A 17,315-nucleotide genomic window follows, 5' to 3' on the forward strand; every position below is an offset into this window, starting at 1 on the left:
CGTATACCTTTAAATTATAGAGGTATTAGTCTACAGAGTACGATATCAAAACTGTATAGTTACTTTTTGAACTATAGATTATTAGAATATTTAGAAAAGAACGAAATATTAGCGGAAGAACAAAATGGATTTCGAAAAGATAGATCGTGCCAAGATCATATTTATGCTTTAACAGCATTATTCGAAACAGAATGAATGAAAATTTACCTACATTCGCTTCATTCCTCGATTTACGCAAAGCGTTGATTTTGTGGACAGAGATTCCCTACTTTATAAATTATTGATTAATGGGATTGATGGAAAAATGTATTCGTCAATCAAGGCAATTTATAAAGATACAAATGCTGCAATATGTCTCAATGGTAATCTATCGGCAACATTTGACACTAGCACAGGTGTTAGACAAGGCGATAATTTGTCTCCAACTTTATTTTCTTTATTTATTAATGATCTTGTGACTGATATGTTATCTCTTGATTGTGGGATTATATTGGGGGATCAAACTATTGTATGCTTCTTTTTGCCGATGACATAGTTTTGTTTTCAGATTCAGAAGATAATTTGCAAAATATGCTTGACAAGTTCAATGTCTGGTGCAATAATTGGCGGCTAACTGCAAATGCGTTAAAATCAAAAGTAGTTCATTTTAGAAAGAGAAATGTTGATCGTAGTCAATTTCAATTTCGAATTGGCAATAACAATATAGATTATGTGGCACAGTACAAGTATCTTGGTGTTGTGTTAGATGAACATCTTGATTTTTCTGTCACTGTCAAAGCTCTTGCCGAATCTGCAAGCAGGGCTCTAGGTGCTGTTATGTCAAAATTTAAATTTTTAAGTAACATGGGATTTCATACGTTCACGAAAATATATAATGCCTCTGTTGTACCAATTTTAGATTACTGTTCTGGGGTATGGGGTCATGCACCATACAAAGAGTGTGAAGCAGTGCAGAATAGAGCACTTAGATTTTTTCTGGGAGTGCACAAGTTTGCACCAACATTAGCTATTAATGGAGATACTGGTTGGTATTCATGCATCTCAAGGCACTGGGTTAACAAAGTTCGACTTTGGAATCGTCTGTGCAGTTTAAATGAAAATAGATTAACGAAGAAAATTTTTTTGTGGGATCACTCTTTAGCAGTGAATAATTGGTCATCTGAAATGTATGCCATTTTTGATTCATTAGATATAGAGGATATTCATCCATGCAGTATTGAAAGTGTTAAAGAAAAAAAGCAAGCTGAATGTACTAGTCACTGGTATGATTTTGTAACAAACAAACCAAAATTACGCACATATGCAAAGTTGAAATCTAATTTTGGACAGGAAAAATATTTATCCTTAAACCTATCAAGGCAGAAAGGTCCTTTCTTGTACAGTTACGTTTTGGTATTCTCCCACTACGCATTGAGACTGGGCGATATAGACACGAAAATATAGATAGGCGACTTTGTAGACTTTGTATGTTAAATGAAATAGAAGATGAACTACACTTTATGTTTCATTGTAGCTTGTATAATGATTTTCGTGATCAACTATTTGATTTAGTAAATGAGTCAAACCGAGAGTTTATTTATTATAACGACATAGAAAAATTAGTATACTCAATGGAAACAAATAGTAGAGCAACAGCAAAGTATATATCAAAGTCATTTCAAAGAAGACGTAACAATTTATTTCATTAATAATGATTACTGTTTTTTTATTAGTATTACACTATCAGTTAAATTTTATTTCATCGAGCTACCCTTATTCTAAAGTTGTAATATTATAGTGACTTATAAGCCCATTGGGCTGGGTGACCACTCACCGTTGATGTTGTATCATTATTGAAGTGTAAATGTTGAGTCATGTCACATGTCACTCTAATAAATAAATCTACTACTACTACTACTTAATGCTAGATGTCAAATATCTATGCGCGCACTGCTATTTTGACTTTTGTTAAAATCTGTTTGATGCCAGTTGATAATGGTAAAATATCTACTGTTTATTTGTGGATTTCAGTAAAGCCTTTGACTCTGTAACTCATCACCTTTTGTTATATAGACTCTGTGTAGTGGGAGTAGGGGGCAAAATGAACAACATTTTAAAATCCATGTATAATGAGGTTAAATCTTCTGTAAAGGCTCATCAAGGAGTAACCAATTTCTTTCATTGCTCGGTCGGAGTACGGCAAGGCTGTATGTTAAGCCCTTTTTTATTCTCGCTCTTTATTAATGAGTTAAATACTATGTTGATTAGTTCAGGATATTGTAGTATTCAACTTACACAAGAATTGTACGTCGTACGATTTGTGTGCTCTTTTATACATTGACGATGTTGTAATTTTTTGTGATACCCCAATTGGCTTACAAAGACTTATTAGAGTATTTGAATCTTTCTGTCAGAAATGGAAACTTTCTGTAAATATTAATAAGACCCAAATTATCGTTTTCCGACGATGAGGTGTTGTTAAAAATAACGAAAAATGGTTTCTAAATCGACAAAAAATCACTATTGTCAGCTACTACAAATATCTAGGTTTAATGATATCAAGTAGAAATGTTTGGAGTAAAGCCGTTGGCACGCTAGCAGACCAAGCCAGAAAAGCAATGGGATGTATTTTTCGTATGATTAGAAATACTGGTACCTTACTTTTTAATGAGTATAGCAAGCTTTTTGACACAATGATATCGGCAGTTTTGACATACAGAGCAGAATTATGGGGTTATGATATGTATCACTTTGCTGAAAGAGTGCAACTTAAGTATTTTAAAACATTTTTGGGTGTTAAAATCGTCTACCCCTGATATCTGTATCCTAGGGGATTATGGTAGACTGCCAGTTTGGCTTTGGCAGGGCCCTGGTGATTTCAACCTATTTCTTAATTATTTTATGAAAAGATATATATAAACAGGAGTGGTTCTCGGATATTTGCAGTAAAAACAATTTTACAACTCTGTTTCATACAGAAAATTACATAAGATCAGATATGGACTTTAAACTTAAGAAGGCACTTGCTTCCCTGAGAATGTGTTGTTTAGGGTTGGAAGTCAAGGAAGGGCAGGCGAAGGGTCTTGAATATGAAGAAAGAATTTGTAGAGTTTGTGGATCCTCTGAGATTGAAGATGAATATCATTAGTTCCAGAGACCAGCTCTGGAACTGTTAGTTTTTGCTCACTTTCCTTCTTTCTTTCTTTTCTTTCTTTCTTTCTTTCTCTCGTTTTGCTACCATAGAACATGCTACATACTAATTTACCTTCATTACCCAGAATGCAGTGTAACACGCTTATGACGTCATCCTTCAGCTCGGACGGGTTTTACGGGCATTTCTTGTTTGTTTATTTATTTATTTTTTATTTTGCATTGCACAAATATCAAATTGCGTTCAGCTATTAATAATTCTAGCTTTCTTTCGCTTTGTGTTTGTTGCTTTTTGATTTTTATTTTTCTCTAAATACTCACCGTACGTGGCGCTATACTGTTACGCTGGTTTTTGCCCGAGTGCTCATGGGTTGAATGAGATTAACAATGGCGGCGGATACGAACGCTTCCCTCGCATAGAGAGAGAAAAGTAGGCTTTGCGTAAGTTTACAAGCACGGCTGGGCACATCATGTACCAAGGCGAGGTGGGTGTGCTCGAAAACGAAGATCAATGCAAAATTTGGATTCAAAATCGGCTGTTTCGGCGGAGAAACTGCCCGCCGTATTTCTGAGGAGCCACCAGCAGTTTTTTGCTTATGTGCTCACACACGTGAGCTTATGTCGCAGCGATGTCTGTCTGTCTGTCTGTGTGTCCATGTGTCTGTCTGTCTGTCTGTCTGTCTGTCTGTTTGTCTGTCTGTTTGTCTGTCTGTTGGTCCGATATCTCAAAAACGGCTGATCAGATCAGAATCCAATCTGATAAATAGATTCAGTTAGCAAATGGCAAGAACTGATTAGTTTTTGGTGGGTGTGGGTGTGGGTGTTGCATACTTTTTGCTCATTTGCATAATTAATGTTTTTTTGATAAAACGGATATACATTAAAAACGACTGGACACAATTTGACGAGATTTGCTACAAATGTTGATCACACCAACATATATCAGTAGTGGGAACCATTAAGGGGTGACATGAAAGATAGTTGGTAGTTTGCATATTTAATGAACTTTCCTAATTAGGGATATACAGCTGATTTGACTTGATCAAAATTGACCAAACTTTATATGTATATTGAAGATACTATAATTTAACATTCTTGAAAGTCATCAAGCATTTAAATTTACCGGATTCCTAATTTGCATATTTAATGAACTTTGATAATAAGGGATATATATTTGAATTGACTGGACTAAAGTTGATGAAACTTGCTACATGTATTGAAGCTACTATGATACAACATCCTTGAAAGTCATTAAGCATTTTTACTGCAGCCAATTCCGAATTTGCATATTTAATGAACTTTCCTAATTAAGGATATATATCTGAATTAACTTGATTGTAGTTGTTGAAACTTGCTATATACATCAAAGATACTTTCATATAACATTATTGAAAGTCAAAAGACATTTAACTTCAGCCAATTCCTAATTTGCATATAAAATGAATTTTCATAATTAGGGATATATTCTGAACTGATTAGATCAAAATTGGTGAAACTTGCTATGTACATTAATGACACTATAATACAATATTATTGAAAGTCATTAAGCATTTTCTCTTCAGTCAATTTGTAATTTGTATATTTAATGAACTTCCTAATTGGGGAGATATATCTGAATTGACTGGACCAAAGTTGACAAAACTTGCTACATATATTGAAGATACTATGATACAACATTATTGAAAGTCATTAAGCATTTTTACTTCAGCCAATTCCTAATTTGCATATTCAATGATCTTTTCTAATTACGGATATATACTGGGATTTACTTGATCAAAGTTGGCAAAACATGCTATGTACATTGATGATTATACCAGGTTAAAACAATATTGAAAGTCATTTCACATTTTCATGTCGGCTGTAAATTAAATTTATAATTTGCATATCTAATGAGCTTTCACAGCTCGGCATATATGGCTTGAAGGACTTGGCCAATGGTAATTACACTTGCTATATAAAGAGGTGATACAAAGACAGAAGTCAAAGAACTTTAATATTTTTATTTCAGCTAATTACATATTTGTATACTTCATGAACTTTTAGAATTAATTGGCGGTGAATATTGTTCATTTTACTGATCATATTACTTTCAATGAAGTTGCAAACATGTGGCAAAGGTTCAAATTTACATATAATGCAATATATAATGAAACATGTGAGCATTTTCAGTTCATATCTGGTTTCTATATCAGTCTGCAGGGCTGTGGTGGGAGGCTGTTTAATGCCAGTAACACACAGCCATGCAGAGCTAGGCATTCATAGTGAACTGTCTGTCTCTGCACCGGCATGCGTTGGCTGCACGTAAAAGCAACTCAATTTTCCGAAATCAAACGGTCAGTATCTTGTGAAAACAGCAACATATCAATGAAAATTGTTTTATAGTCAGTGGTAAAAACTCTTAACAGATGAAGCGTTAATTGCTTTTAATCAAATGAAAATACATGTGGCCTCGGTTTTCAAGTTCAACGGCCTAGGTCCGATGTCTCCTCTCGTCTGAAATACATTTCCATGCGTTGTCGCCCCGGTATGTATCTGTTGTGTTTTTACCGTACATGTAGGCATTTATAATCTGTGTACTGTAATTCCCTGGACTGCCTTGCTTTTAGTTGTATTCTGTTGTTGTATCAGCCCTCACTATAGGTACGTGCTTGCATATTAAAATCCCAAGCACTCTTTCATTCTGCACCAATCTTCGTCACACATTCTCTTTTCTTCCGCTGCTCTGGTCTCTGGAACTTCGCTTTTGCTTGCAAATACTTTCTAGTTTTCTTTGTGCTTGCCCTCTGTATCAGAACTTACGTTGTAGATATTTACCCAGGTGGTCATATACATTCCCAACAAATCAAAAATTTTACTCACTTACCGGTATGTCATCTTCAAACGGTATGGTAATTTTTAAAATGGCATTATTTGTGTGCAAGGCAACAAAGCTGAGAAATGAATGCCTGTAGATATTGACTGTACTCTCGCTTTCTTACTTTCCATTGTATTTTCCATTTTCCAATTGAAATCTGTAATATGGGCCGGAGGCCTTTAAGAACAATAAAATTATTATTATTATATCAAAAATTGTTCAAAAATGCCCTGCATGTTACTAAATGTCACATGGCATTAACTGTGAAGAGGCATGAAATAAAAATATTGTTGCCTGAATACATGGGTTTATGTGCCCTCGAAGCAGGAGACAATTTGCCCTCCTGGCGTCAGGCATATTGTCACCTGCTCTTTAGCACATAAACCAATATATTAGGGCAATAATATGTAATATTGCTCCTTGAAGTTACAAGAAAGAGTACAAACAAGAACAAGACTACTTTTGAAAACATAGTCACCAAGCACATGTTCATAAGTACGTAGTTACCAATGTTCATACTCTGCTATAGAAACTATTTCTTTGGGTTAAGTACCTGTTACATTATTGAATATGTCCTGTGCCAACCATCTCGAATGCTGAAACATTTTTAGTCCCTGCAGACGCAGTCTGGCGGGGACTTATTGCTTGGGTCCTGTCCGTCTATCCGTCCGTCCATCCGTCCATCTGTCTGTTATCGCTGAGCCAATTTAATTGCAATTTTTTCATGTTTTAGAACCATAACTCAACTATCCCTGAACAGATTTTGTTCAAACTTGGCACACAGTCATTGTATTGTGCATGTGCATCACAATCAATGGTGTGAGCAGGGACTGTGTCATCAGCGATGACTTGTTTATGTGATACTTCTGCCACTAAACCTCATAGAGATATTTTTTGGGTTTGTGATTCAAATTAAATACACCAAGAATTATGGCCATCTCTCTGCAACAGTACCAACTTGCAATAGGTGGTTTCCATTGTATACTCTTTCAAACAGGAATTATAACCAGGTTCAAGTACTTTTCTCTGAGCTTGATCATTGTTCGTATAACATGAACATAAACCTAAGTATTTCTACCTCACTGTACCATTGCCTCAGCCTGTGTGAAAACATAAAGACAACAGCAAACTTGACAGATACAATTAACAGCACTGTATTTCCCTTAGTGCCCAGTCCTTTCAAGTTAAGTTACGTTATATTCTTTGCTCATAAAACTGAGCTATATCCCTTTTCCTGCCAAGTCTATATTTCACCATCAGGTCAAGATGGTTAACTAATGAAACACAACATATAATTCCATATAGTGTGTTTTAACATAATACTGTACATTTGAAAGCTGCTGAAAACATAAATACTGTAAACTTGATTTTTGGACTAAAGATGCTATACGTGCCAAGTGGGTGAAAATACGTCATGTTTTGGGTCAATACTGCTTTTTACTGACTTGGCTGATGGGAAAGTGATACTATCTGGCAGGAAAAGGGATATACATTGCCAGGTACACAATTTGGAAAAATTCATAGATATTCCATGTGAGGGACTTCTTCATCTGTCCACCCATATCCATCTTTATCACAAACCAATACTCAGACTTCATACATGTATAACCACATTGCAACCATTGATCTCACACCCAACTATTTCTCAAATTTAACTAATTCCATTCATACGTCAGGCATCAACTGCACATACACATCAATACAACGTTTTCTCCACCATTTCCCAAATATCTGTTGACCAATGTCACTTCACCATAATTTCTGTCAATGGTTTCAAAATTCATTAACCAAGCAAGCACTTTGTCATTTACAATGACTTGTTTTTTTGATAAACATGGCTGTCCCTGCATGTTTGGTTCAGCTTTATTAGATGCTTTCATCTGAGCAGAATAAAATCAGTAATTTGACCTCTTCATCAGACCTATTGTTGCCACGAGATGCACCACAATTTTCAGTATACACAAAAGAAAGAACTTTTGATGATTTTCCACTATTTTTTTTATTCCAACATAAATTCTTGTTCTAATCCCAGAAGCATGGTGAAACACTTGCTTTTCAGCTTGTCAACACAGTATACATAGAGGGCTCATTTTTTATTTACATTGGAATTTTAGTTTGGACCAGAATTCATTTTTCACAAATACAAGACTGAGTGCAATGTACAGACTGACTTTATAAACTAAATACTGTGTTTCTCAAAGAACTTGGGGGAGAAGAATAAAAGATGGTAGTCGACATATCAACAGATATTACAGCTACCGTCTGTTAATTATTTTAGCCTGGGGTGTCAGATATACAGTACTGATTTAAATCTTTCCTCATGAACGTACTGTCGTACATGTAATTTTTGATAATTTGATGGTGAAAATTGATGAATTGATCTTTTGTTACAAGAAAAACATACTGATGTTGATCTGTCTGACTATAATTTTCACAACTGTCACTAAAATTGAGAAATGAAACATGGATGATGGGGTTAGATGATTGCCAACGACAACGTTACTATTGTACTCCAGTAGCAGCCTGTGATTCAGAGGGTGGACATTCCTGCAGGCATCTTGGAAAAAACAAATAAAGTCTACATTATCATATACCCATGCCCATATCGCTTCATCCTAGTGACATTTACCGTAAAATTTCAGCAGTGATATTTCATGCTAAATGTCGAGATCTGCACGATAAACATCATTGGTTGTGGATTGGTTTCCAAATACATTTGCAATTTCATGGTACACAAACAAAATGGCTGCCGCTTTCCGTCTGTGAATGGATGTTGCCGATGTAAAAATTTGAAGGGCTAAGAGGAACATGGATATTTTGGGTTGCTAAATATGGAAATAACATGTTGAGTCTTGTAAAGTTTCAAATGGTTTTTAGTCCCCACGGACACCGTCCGGGGGGAATTATAGGTTTGGTCATGTCCGTGCGTGTGTGCGTGCGTCCGTCCGTGCGTCTGTCCGTGCGTGCCTGCGTCCGTCCGTCCGTTCACGCAGATATCTCAGAGATGCCTGAAGCAATTTTATTCAAACTTGGTACAAGGATTACTTCATATGTCATACAGATGCATGTTGATTTGTTTTGTGATACGATCCAATATGGCTGCCAGGCGGCCATTTTTATTACGATTTTTTCATGTACAGAGCCATAATTCAGGCATGTTTCAACTGATTTTATTCAAAGTTGGTACAAGGACATTGACCAATGTCATAGATATGCACGACAATTCTTTTTGTGATACGATCCAATATGGCAGCCGTGCGGCCATTTTGTTACGATTTTTTCATGTACATCAGAGCCATAACTCAGGCATATCTCAACCGATTTTATTCAAAATTGGTACAAGGACATTGACTTATGTCATACATATGCACGTCAATTTGTTTTGTGATACAATCCAATATGGCTGCCAGGCGGCCATTTTATTACGATTTTTTCATGTACAGAGCCATTACTCAGGCATGTTTCTACAGATTTTATTCAAAGTTGATACAAGGACATTGACCAATGTCATAGCTATGCGCATCAATTTGTTTTGTGATACGATCCAATATGGCTGCCATGTGGCCATTCTGTTACGATTTTTTCATGTACAGAGCCATAACTCAGGCATATCTCAACCAATTTTATTCAAACTTGGTACAAGGACATCGACCTATGTCATACACATGCACATTGACTTGTTTTGTGATACAATCCAATATGGCCGCCGTGTGGCCATTTTATTACGTTTTTTCATGTCCAGAACCATAACTCAGACATGTATCAAGCAAATTTATTCAAAGTTGGTACAAGGAGATTGACCAAATTGGTAATATATATCATACATATGCATGTAAATTTGTTTTGTGATACGATCCAATATGGCTGCTGTGCGGCCATTTTGTTATGATTTTTTCATATACAAAGCCATAACTCAGGCATATTTCAACTGATTTAATCAAAGTTGGTACAAGGACATTGACCTATGTCATACATATGCACATTGATTTGTTTTGTGATTCGATCCAATATGGCCACCATGTGACCATTTTATTATGATTTTTTCATGTCCTGAACTACAACTCAGACATGTATCAAGCTAATTTATTCAAAAGTATTTTTATCACAGACCTAATGAAGAGGACTCTATCCTCTCTGAGGACCTGTAATCAAAGCACCCATTAACAAGTGGGGACTGTGTCATCAACGATGACTTGTTCTGTTAAATTTCTTGTATTTTATTAAACGAGGTCTAGCAAACATTCTGCTGTTCACACAGCACTGTCTACCTCTAAACAGGTAGTGAGCATGTGGCATGACAGCAATGTCATGCGTGTGATGACGTTTTTTCGTACTACAGTACCGCTATTAGTAAAATTCTGGGCATGGGTATATGATAAATTGGTTATTACCAACATCACCTGTTCCTTGCGTTGTATCAGCATTCGTGTCATTTGTGCTGTGTCAGATACTTGACTTTGTCTCGTGCCTGACGCAGCACAAATGATACTTATGCTGATACAACACAGAAACAGGTGATATTAGGTGTAATAACCTCTAACCTCTAACTATACATGATTAGTATTTTGACCGTTGATAGGGCTTATTGTAGAAAGGAATGCAATTTTCACAGTCTGATTCCACAGTAGAGGAACTTATAAAATGGTTGCAGCCATGAGGGGTTTCTTTTGACTACAACCGTCATGATATCATCAATGGTTGCAGCCGTGAGGGATTTCTTTTGACTACAACCGTCATGATACCATCAATGGTTGCAGCCGTGAGGGGTTTCTTTTGACTACAACCATCATGATACCATCATTTGTTGCAGCTGTGAGGGATTCTTTTGACTACAACCGTCATGAATCCATCAATGGTTGGGGCCATGAGGGTTTTTTTCTGACCAACCGTCATGAATCCATCAAGGTTCCCTTAGATGTGCAGATTATAATGCCAGTGTACATCAAAACCCATAAGACCCATTAAAGACTGAAAAGGTGTATAACACTGTCATAAGTGTCAAAAGTGGCATGTAAATTTAAACGTTTTACAATCGTTTAAGATTTCCCACCATTTTCAAAAACTAATCATGTGACAGAGAAAACAAAGATTACAACAACAAAATGCTGGCCACTGTGTGTTGTCAATTCCGGTAAATGGCATCATGCTTGTTTCTGGTATGATTATGTGTATGAGCATGAAATACTGTTTTTTGTACTTTTCCATAATGAGCACCATTTTATGGGTGCGGGGACCCGTTTATTATTCTTCCTCTTAAAACATGTAGGCATGGTCCATATCAGTGAACAGTGATACTTCTATACACATCCTTCAGTCAGTACATCTACATGAACCAACTTAGGTTTGAAAATAAAATCATGAAAATCATGCATAAAATTCACAGCTATTAGGGCTTTCACCCCCAGTTCCCTGTGTACAGGTCCAACTTAACCATAGAAAACAATGGATTTGGGACAAACCATTGTGGTGAAAGGGTTAAGTTCTCTGCTGATCAGCTTAGTGGGATCCTCCAACACTTCTTTCAAATTTCTCTTGACATGGAAACTATTCCTGTCATTTGGAAAAACTCTAAAGTTGTACAAATTCCACACTAAGAAAATCCTCAGCAGCTCAGTGATTTCTTTCTTGTGGTATTCACTGCATTTGCTATGAAAACATGTGTTCTTTCTTTGATACAGCATCAGCTTGACCTCCTTTTATTTTCATCTTGTGTTTGAAAAGGGGTAACTACTGAAACATGCCAAGCTTTTTATTTTTTAGATCAGATAGATAAACACCTTAAAAAGAAAGTGCACATGCTAGAATATTTTTGCAGATTTTTCCAGCGGCTTTCAACACCATCACCAGACTCACTTTTTTCAGATTTCTCATGTACCACAAATTGAATTGGCTATGGCAAAGTCATTGATTCATGTTCACTTTGACAATTTGTCACAATGTTGTCATTGATTCATTCGTCTCTGGTTCTAGGTGATTGGTTGGCTGGAGATCGTGGTTTAGCAGCTCTTCCAGGAAGACAAGATGACTTTAAGAAGTCTCTAGCTAAATCAATTCAATATGCAAAAGGTCTTCATTGTACCAGGTGAGGTTTTCTTTGTATCAGAATAGTGACAGCGACTGATGTCTCTTTAGTTATAATCTGTCCTATACACATTACCATAATGTAGAGATAAATAATAATAATATGACAGAACCCCATGGCCTGTGAGTGCAAGCGTGCCATACTAGCGGTATTTGCACGAGTGCTGCGGTGTATTGGCGGCAGTCCTTTCACGAGCAAAGCGAGCACTCGTGCAAATACAGCTAGTACGGCGCGCTTGCACTCACAGGACGTGGGGTTCTGTTATTATTACATATGTTCTATCTTTTATTTGCATCATTTATCGAGAAAATCGACGATTAGTCGTGCATACTACTTGTCTGTCAAAGCTTCAGGGCGACCCTGCGGAGTTATATAACATTGACATCACTGTAATGAGGTATCAAATCAGCTTTCACTTTTCATTAGTCAACGCCGCCACACCCTCTATTTTGGTTGGCTAAACTATTGTTTATCAAGGATGACGTAACAGGAACGGCGGCGGACTCAAACTCTACTTGCGATCGCCCACACATACGCAGCAACATGTCATAGATAGCCAAACGAAGAGAACTTGAACATGGAACGCTTTTGATTTTTTTACATTTTGAGCTTGAAATTCTTTAAATGATCAATACAAATTCGAAGATTTTTACGGGAATTTCAAGAGTAAAGATACGGCAAACGTAACTTGTCGAATGATCAAATTTCAGTGTTCACACGTAGACCCTCTATGGTTCACAGTGGCACACCAGCGCTCACTGCTCTGTTAGTATCAATAGTACAGAGTAAACTGCATGCAAGGAATTATTTGAAAAAGGGAATATCAAGTGAGAATACTACTGGCAAAAACATCTCTAAAAATGTTTATTGTTTAATTGGCTGTGCTGCGCCGACAGTTACGGGTGGTTTGATACATGATAGCCGCCATGTATCCAACCACAGTTTTAACTGAATTTGACTTACATTGTATGTAACTCTTGTACTGTATAAACCCTATCAATTCACCCAGAAAAAAATAATTAATATGATTTTAAATAATTGAATTAATTAGGAAATCAACAAAGCCAAAATAATTTTAGTGTAGAATTATATAGAGAGTTCAACTTTTTTGACAGTTCATAGTGCAATGCTTACCATCTTGGATGATTAAACTTTCCTGAATCCCAACTTTGACATATTCTGTACTGTCATGTATTGTTCTCTGTGTGTTATCTAAAGGAAATTGCTCACAACAGTTTGTCATGATAGGTTGGGTCAAATAAATAGAGATAAAGAAAATTCCAATTTCCATTTATGGTCGACTTTAAGGATAAAATTAGTTTCTGAGGAAGAAATAGAGTGGTCAATTAAAAGAGTGGTCAAAGTGATAGGGTTTTTATGGTAAAGCTGGGCTGTAAGATTCCTCATGTGCTATTTATAGCAATTATGCAATCTGTGTAAACAGTGCAATGAAAGTGTTACATGATTCCTCATATTGCTTTTGATGACCTTGAACTTCTGAACTTGCAAACATTTGTCTCTTCGGTGTGCTTTCTCTGGTTACCTACAGGCTCAACTTATTCAACAGAACTTAATTGCAATGTTAATTTGTGAATTAAACAGTGCTTGGTTAATAGGATGAAAATACTGATAAAGATAACTAACTGAAGATTCTTTATAATCTGACAGATATACTGGCTTTTTTATGACGTAATCTTGATAAGCAAGGCATGTTTACTTTTAGAATGTAATTAACTCTTGTTTATATTATTATAAGCAGTAGTATCAAGTTGAACAAGCTGATATTGATAGGTTGGTCAGCTGTTGGAGGTGTAAAGCTGTAAAATTAAAAATATGTATGTATGCATATCTGTCTGTCTGTCTGTATGTATGTATGAATGTATGCATGTATGTATGTATGTATGTATGTATGTACCGGTATGTATGTGTGTTAGTTAGTATGTGCGGATGTTTGTCTGTCCATATTAAAAACCCCTAAACCGCAGCACCTACCATCTTAGTATTTGGTGGACAGGTACATCCAGGGGTGGAGATTTGAATTTGTTGAAATGAACATGTCAAAGTCAAAAATATGCAAATGAGTGGAAAAAAAGGAAAAATCCTGCAAATTGCTAAAACTCTGTAACCACTGGCCAGATTTGTTTGAAAGTTGGTACGCAGGCTCTTTATAGTGATTTTAGTTACATTTCTTCAAATTGTGGTGAAATTTTGAAAGTTGTATTTTTTGGGCGATTTCCCGTTTTGTTTTTTTTCAAAAAAATCTTCTTTTCTGAAAGTTCTCATCCCATTGCCATTAAAACTTGTATGTATGATCCTTGGGTTGGCCTTCGTCAGATATGTTCAAATTGTTGTGAAATTTTCATATTTGTATTTTTGGGGCAATTTTCCCCATTTTTTGTCAAAAAATAATTTTCTCCCAAAGTATTTGTCGGATTGCTTTAAAACATGATAATCTTGATCCTAGGGTTGTTTTCTGTCAGATGTGTAAAAGTCATTATGAGATGAAGCATTTCATATTGCTGGGGTATAAGATTAATTTGGATTTAATATTAATACAGAAGAAATCTAGAGCTGCAAATAAGGTTTAAGATATTTACATTATAATATGTGAATGTCAACACCAGCAATGTTTTCTCTGCATGTTCATTGAAAGGGGCAATTCCTACTCCATTCATCAAAATTAGAGGGCAGACCTGACATTTTAGGGGGCAGTCACTGTTAATGTTGATTTTGCCTTCTTAGGAAGGACGTATTACAATATCGATCGTCACCCAGTTCAATTTCGTCATCTGTGTCACATGGAGCTCTCATACTTACATATACATCATAATATTTGTCAACTTGTGATGTGCTTAGCTGCTCTCCATCTTATGTCGATTTGTGCACAGGTTTACCAGACTTAGACTTTGATGTATTTGTTCCCATGGCACGATTTAGTCCAAATTTTGGGGGTTAATCCATGAAAATATGTGCTGATCAAAGGATTGTGTTTTTCATTATTGCGATGGAGATCAATCGTCACTGCAACGTGCATGTCTACACATCGCTAAAGCTGAAATTTTCCATAGTTACCTCATTGATACAGTGTTTCAAGTTCTGCTTTCAGACTTTACTGCCATCAAAACATGAACATTTACTGAACCACTACTACGTCATTGGCTTTTCGTTTCCATGCATACACGCCACGTCATATATGCATGTCATGAAAGCTTAATGTCAGGTGAAATTTTGTCTTTTTTCAAGGGAGTGTGACAAGAAACAACAGCAAATTCACAGGTCACTACAATTTGCACTTGCGTCACCCTCATATATGGGGACATCTTTGGTTGATGTGTTTGTGGGGGATTTCGTCGCTATCAGTAACTGTTCCAGGGCAGACATTGGCTCGAAATGCACAATTTGTGCAATTGTGTAATCAAGAGGAACCCTGCCCCAGTAGTAGGCTTTTAAAAAATTATACAGATCTGAAGTAATTAAAACAATGCAGCTTGTATATTTTTTTGGATGGACAATTGTAGTGCCAGTTCAATTTCTATCAGCAACAGTATTAATATTTTTCTGTATATGTTTCTGTTGTATTTCAGAATACATGTGATGGCTGGATTGATTCCTTCCCATGATCCTTCAGACAGAGAAATAATCCTAAAGGAAATGGAACAAGTATTCATTGAAAATTTGAAATATGCAGCAGACAAACTTCAACAAGTAAGTCAAGTATTTTTTAATCAAAATCAAGAATGATCTTCATTAGAACCAGAGGGTCTGAAAGGACCCCCAGGAACTGTTGTGTTCATTCAAGTTCTTTTGATTTGATTTCTCTTTGTAACAATTTTGACTTCATATTTTTAGGGGGTGCCACGTCCCATTACATCATCTAACACATGATGCATTGTGGTCTTAGGCACCAGGTAGGAGGCGCTTCGAGTTAGCTGTGCTAGACTATTGGCCTGGGTTGTTTAGCCAGACATGGGACAGGGCGCATAACAAGCCAGTATGCCTTTGCCAACCAGGAATTTTATTTCATATTGTTATAAAATATGAATATGTGTCACTGACTGGTGAAAAAGAAAAGCCTTTGATTGTGTTACCATCTGACACAGTCCCATGTATCAGGTAATAATTATATACTGGTATAATCCCTCCGTATTCTGAACGACTTTGGCTGCGTTGTGGACGAGTGATTCCCCATGTAGCGGCCGTATCCCTCCGAGCCATAGGCGAGGGGGGAATAAAACTTTCATGAATGATAATTACTAGGAAAAAACGAGAGGGAGTATTTTACTAGAATTCATACGCTTATGTTATGCGGTCGTGCGTTGGTCACAGCTGACTTGACAGCGCTCAGCTGTACATGTCGATGTAAACTTCAAGCATGCCAAAGCTGCTCCTATAGATAATTAGCGTCTCTCGTAGGGCTTTTCTGTGCGAATCAAGCGGAAATTGGAAAAACTATGGGTTTTTAATGCCAGGTATTTATTTTGTACTTACTATAACATCAATTTGAGTGAGCATTCATTCATAAAATTATTAGATGTGCAAGCAGGACATCGTGACACTCAGCCGCGATTACCGAGAACGAGTTATTTTTGTCAATTTTTGAACATCATTCAAAGAATTCTGCTTTGCAAAGTTTATATGAAATTTTCAAAATTACCAATTATCATGTTTTATGAAATTATCAATTGTATGTTTTAAGGAATAAAATGAGCTTATTTAAATATAATGAAGAACAGTGTTTGGCTCTGACTCAATGAGTAAGACTACAAGCAATGAGTCTTTCTGAGCTCAGATGCGAGACGACGGAAGTTCAACAACAAAGTACCGTACAATACAGGAAACGTGATGCATAATTAGTAATTTTGAGAAAGAGCTCTGTTTCAGGTGCGACCGCGCCAAATTTGATGAAACTTTGTACAGATGTTGGTCACATAGATGATAGCACACAGAGACATATATCAGTATTGAGTCAATTCCTTGCTAATTTGGATTTTTGATGAATTTTTTGCTCACGTGTTGACACACATGGGCATATGTCGCAGCGATGTCTGTCTGTCTGTGTGTCTGTGTCTGTCTGTCTGTCTGTCTGTCTGTGTACTCAATATCTCAAAAACGGCTCATCAGATCAGAATCAAATCTGGTACATAGATTCAGTTTGCAAATGGCAAGAACTGATTAGTTTTTGGTGGGTGTGGTTTGCTTACTTTTTGCTCATTTGCATAATTAATGATTTTAGAAAAAACTGATATACCC

The 17,315-nt window shown here is 36.3% G+C and overlaps 1 protein-coding gene across 2 annotated transcripts in view; it reads left to right on the top strand.

Annotated features, from left to right (window-relative positions):
* The window catches only part of LOC139124777 (putative hydroxypyruvate isomerase), a 315,395-nt gene that overhangs the window by 221,418 nt on the left and 76,662 nt on the right, over positions 1-17,315 (top strand). For both annotated transcript variants that reach the window (XM_070690890.1, XM_070690889.1), the window contains exons 2-3: positions 11,954-12,065; positions 15,650-15,770. In XM_070690890.1, coding sequence (XP_070546991.1) covers positions 15,660-15,770 — 111 coding nt within the window. In that variant the 5' untranslated portion in view covers positions 11,954-12,065; positions 15,650-15,659. The remainder of the gene's footprint in view (positions 1-11,953; positions 12,066-15,649; positions 15,771-17,315) is intronic.

The sequence above is a fragment of the Ptychodera flava genome (assembly GCF_041260155.1).
Source record: "Ptychodera flava strain L36383 chromosome 23 unlocalized genomic scaffold, AS_Pfla_20210202 Scaffold_24__1_contigs__length_23054250_pilon, whole genome shotgun sequence".
Taxonomy (NCBI): domain Eukaryota; kingdom Metazoa; phylum Hemichordata; class Enteropneusta; family Ptychoderidae; genus Ptychodera; species Ptychodera flava.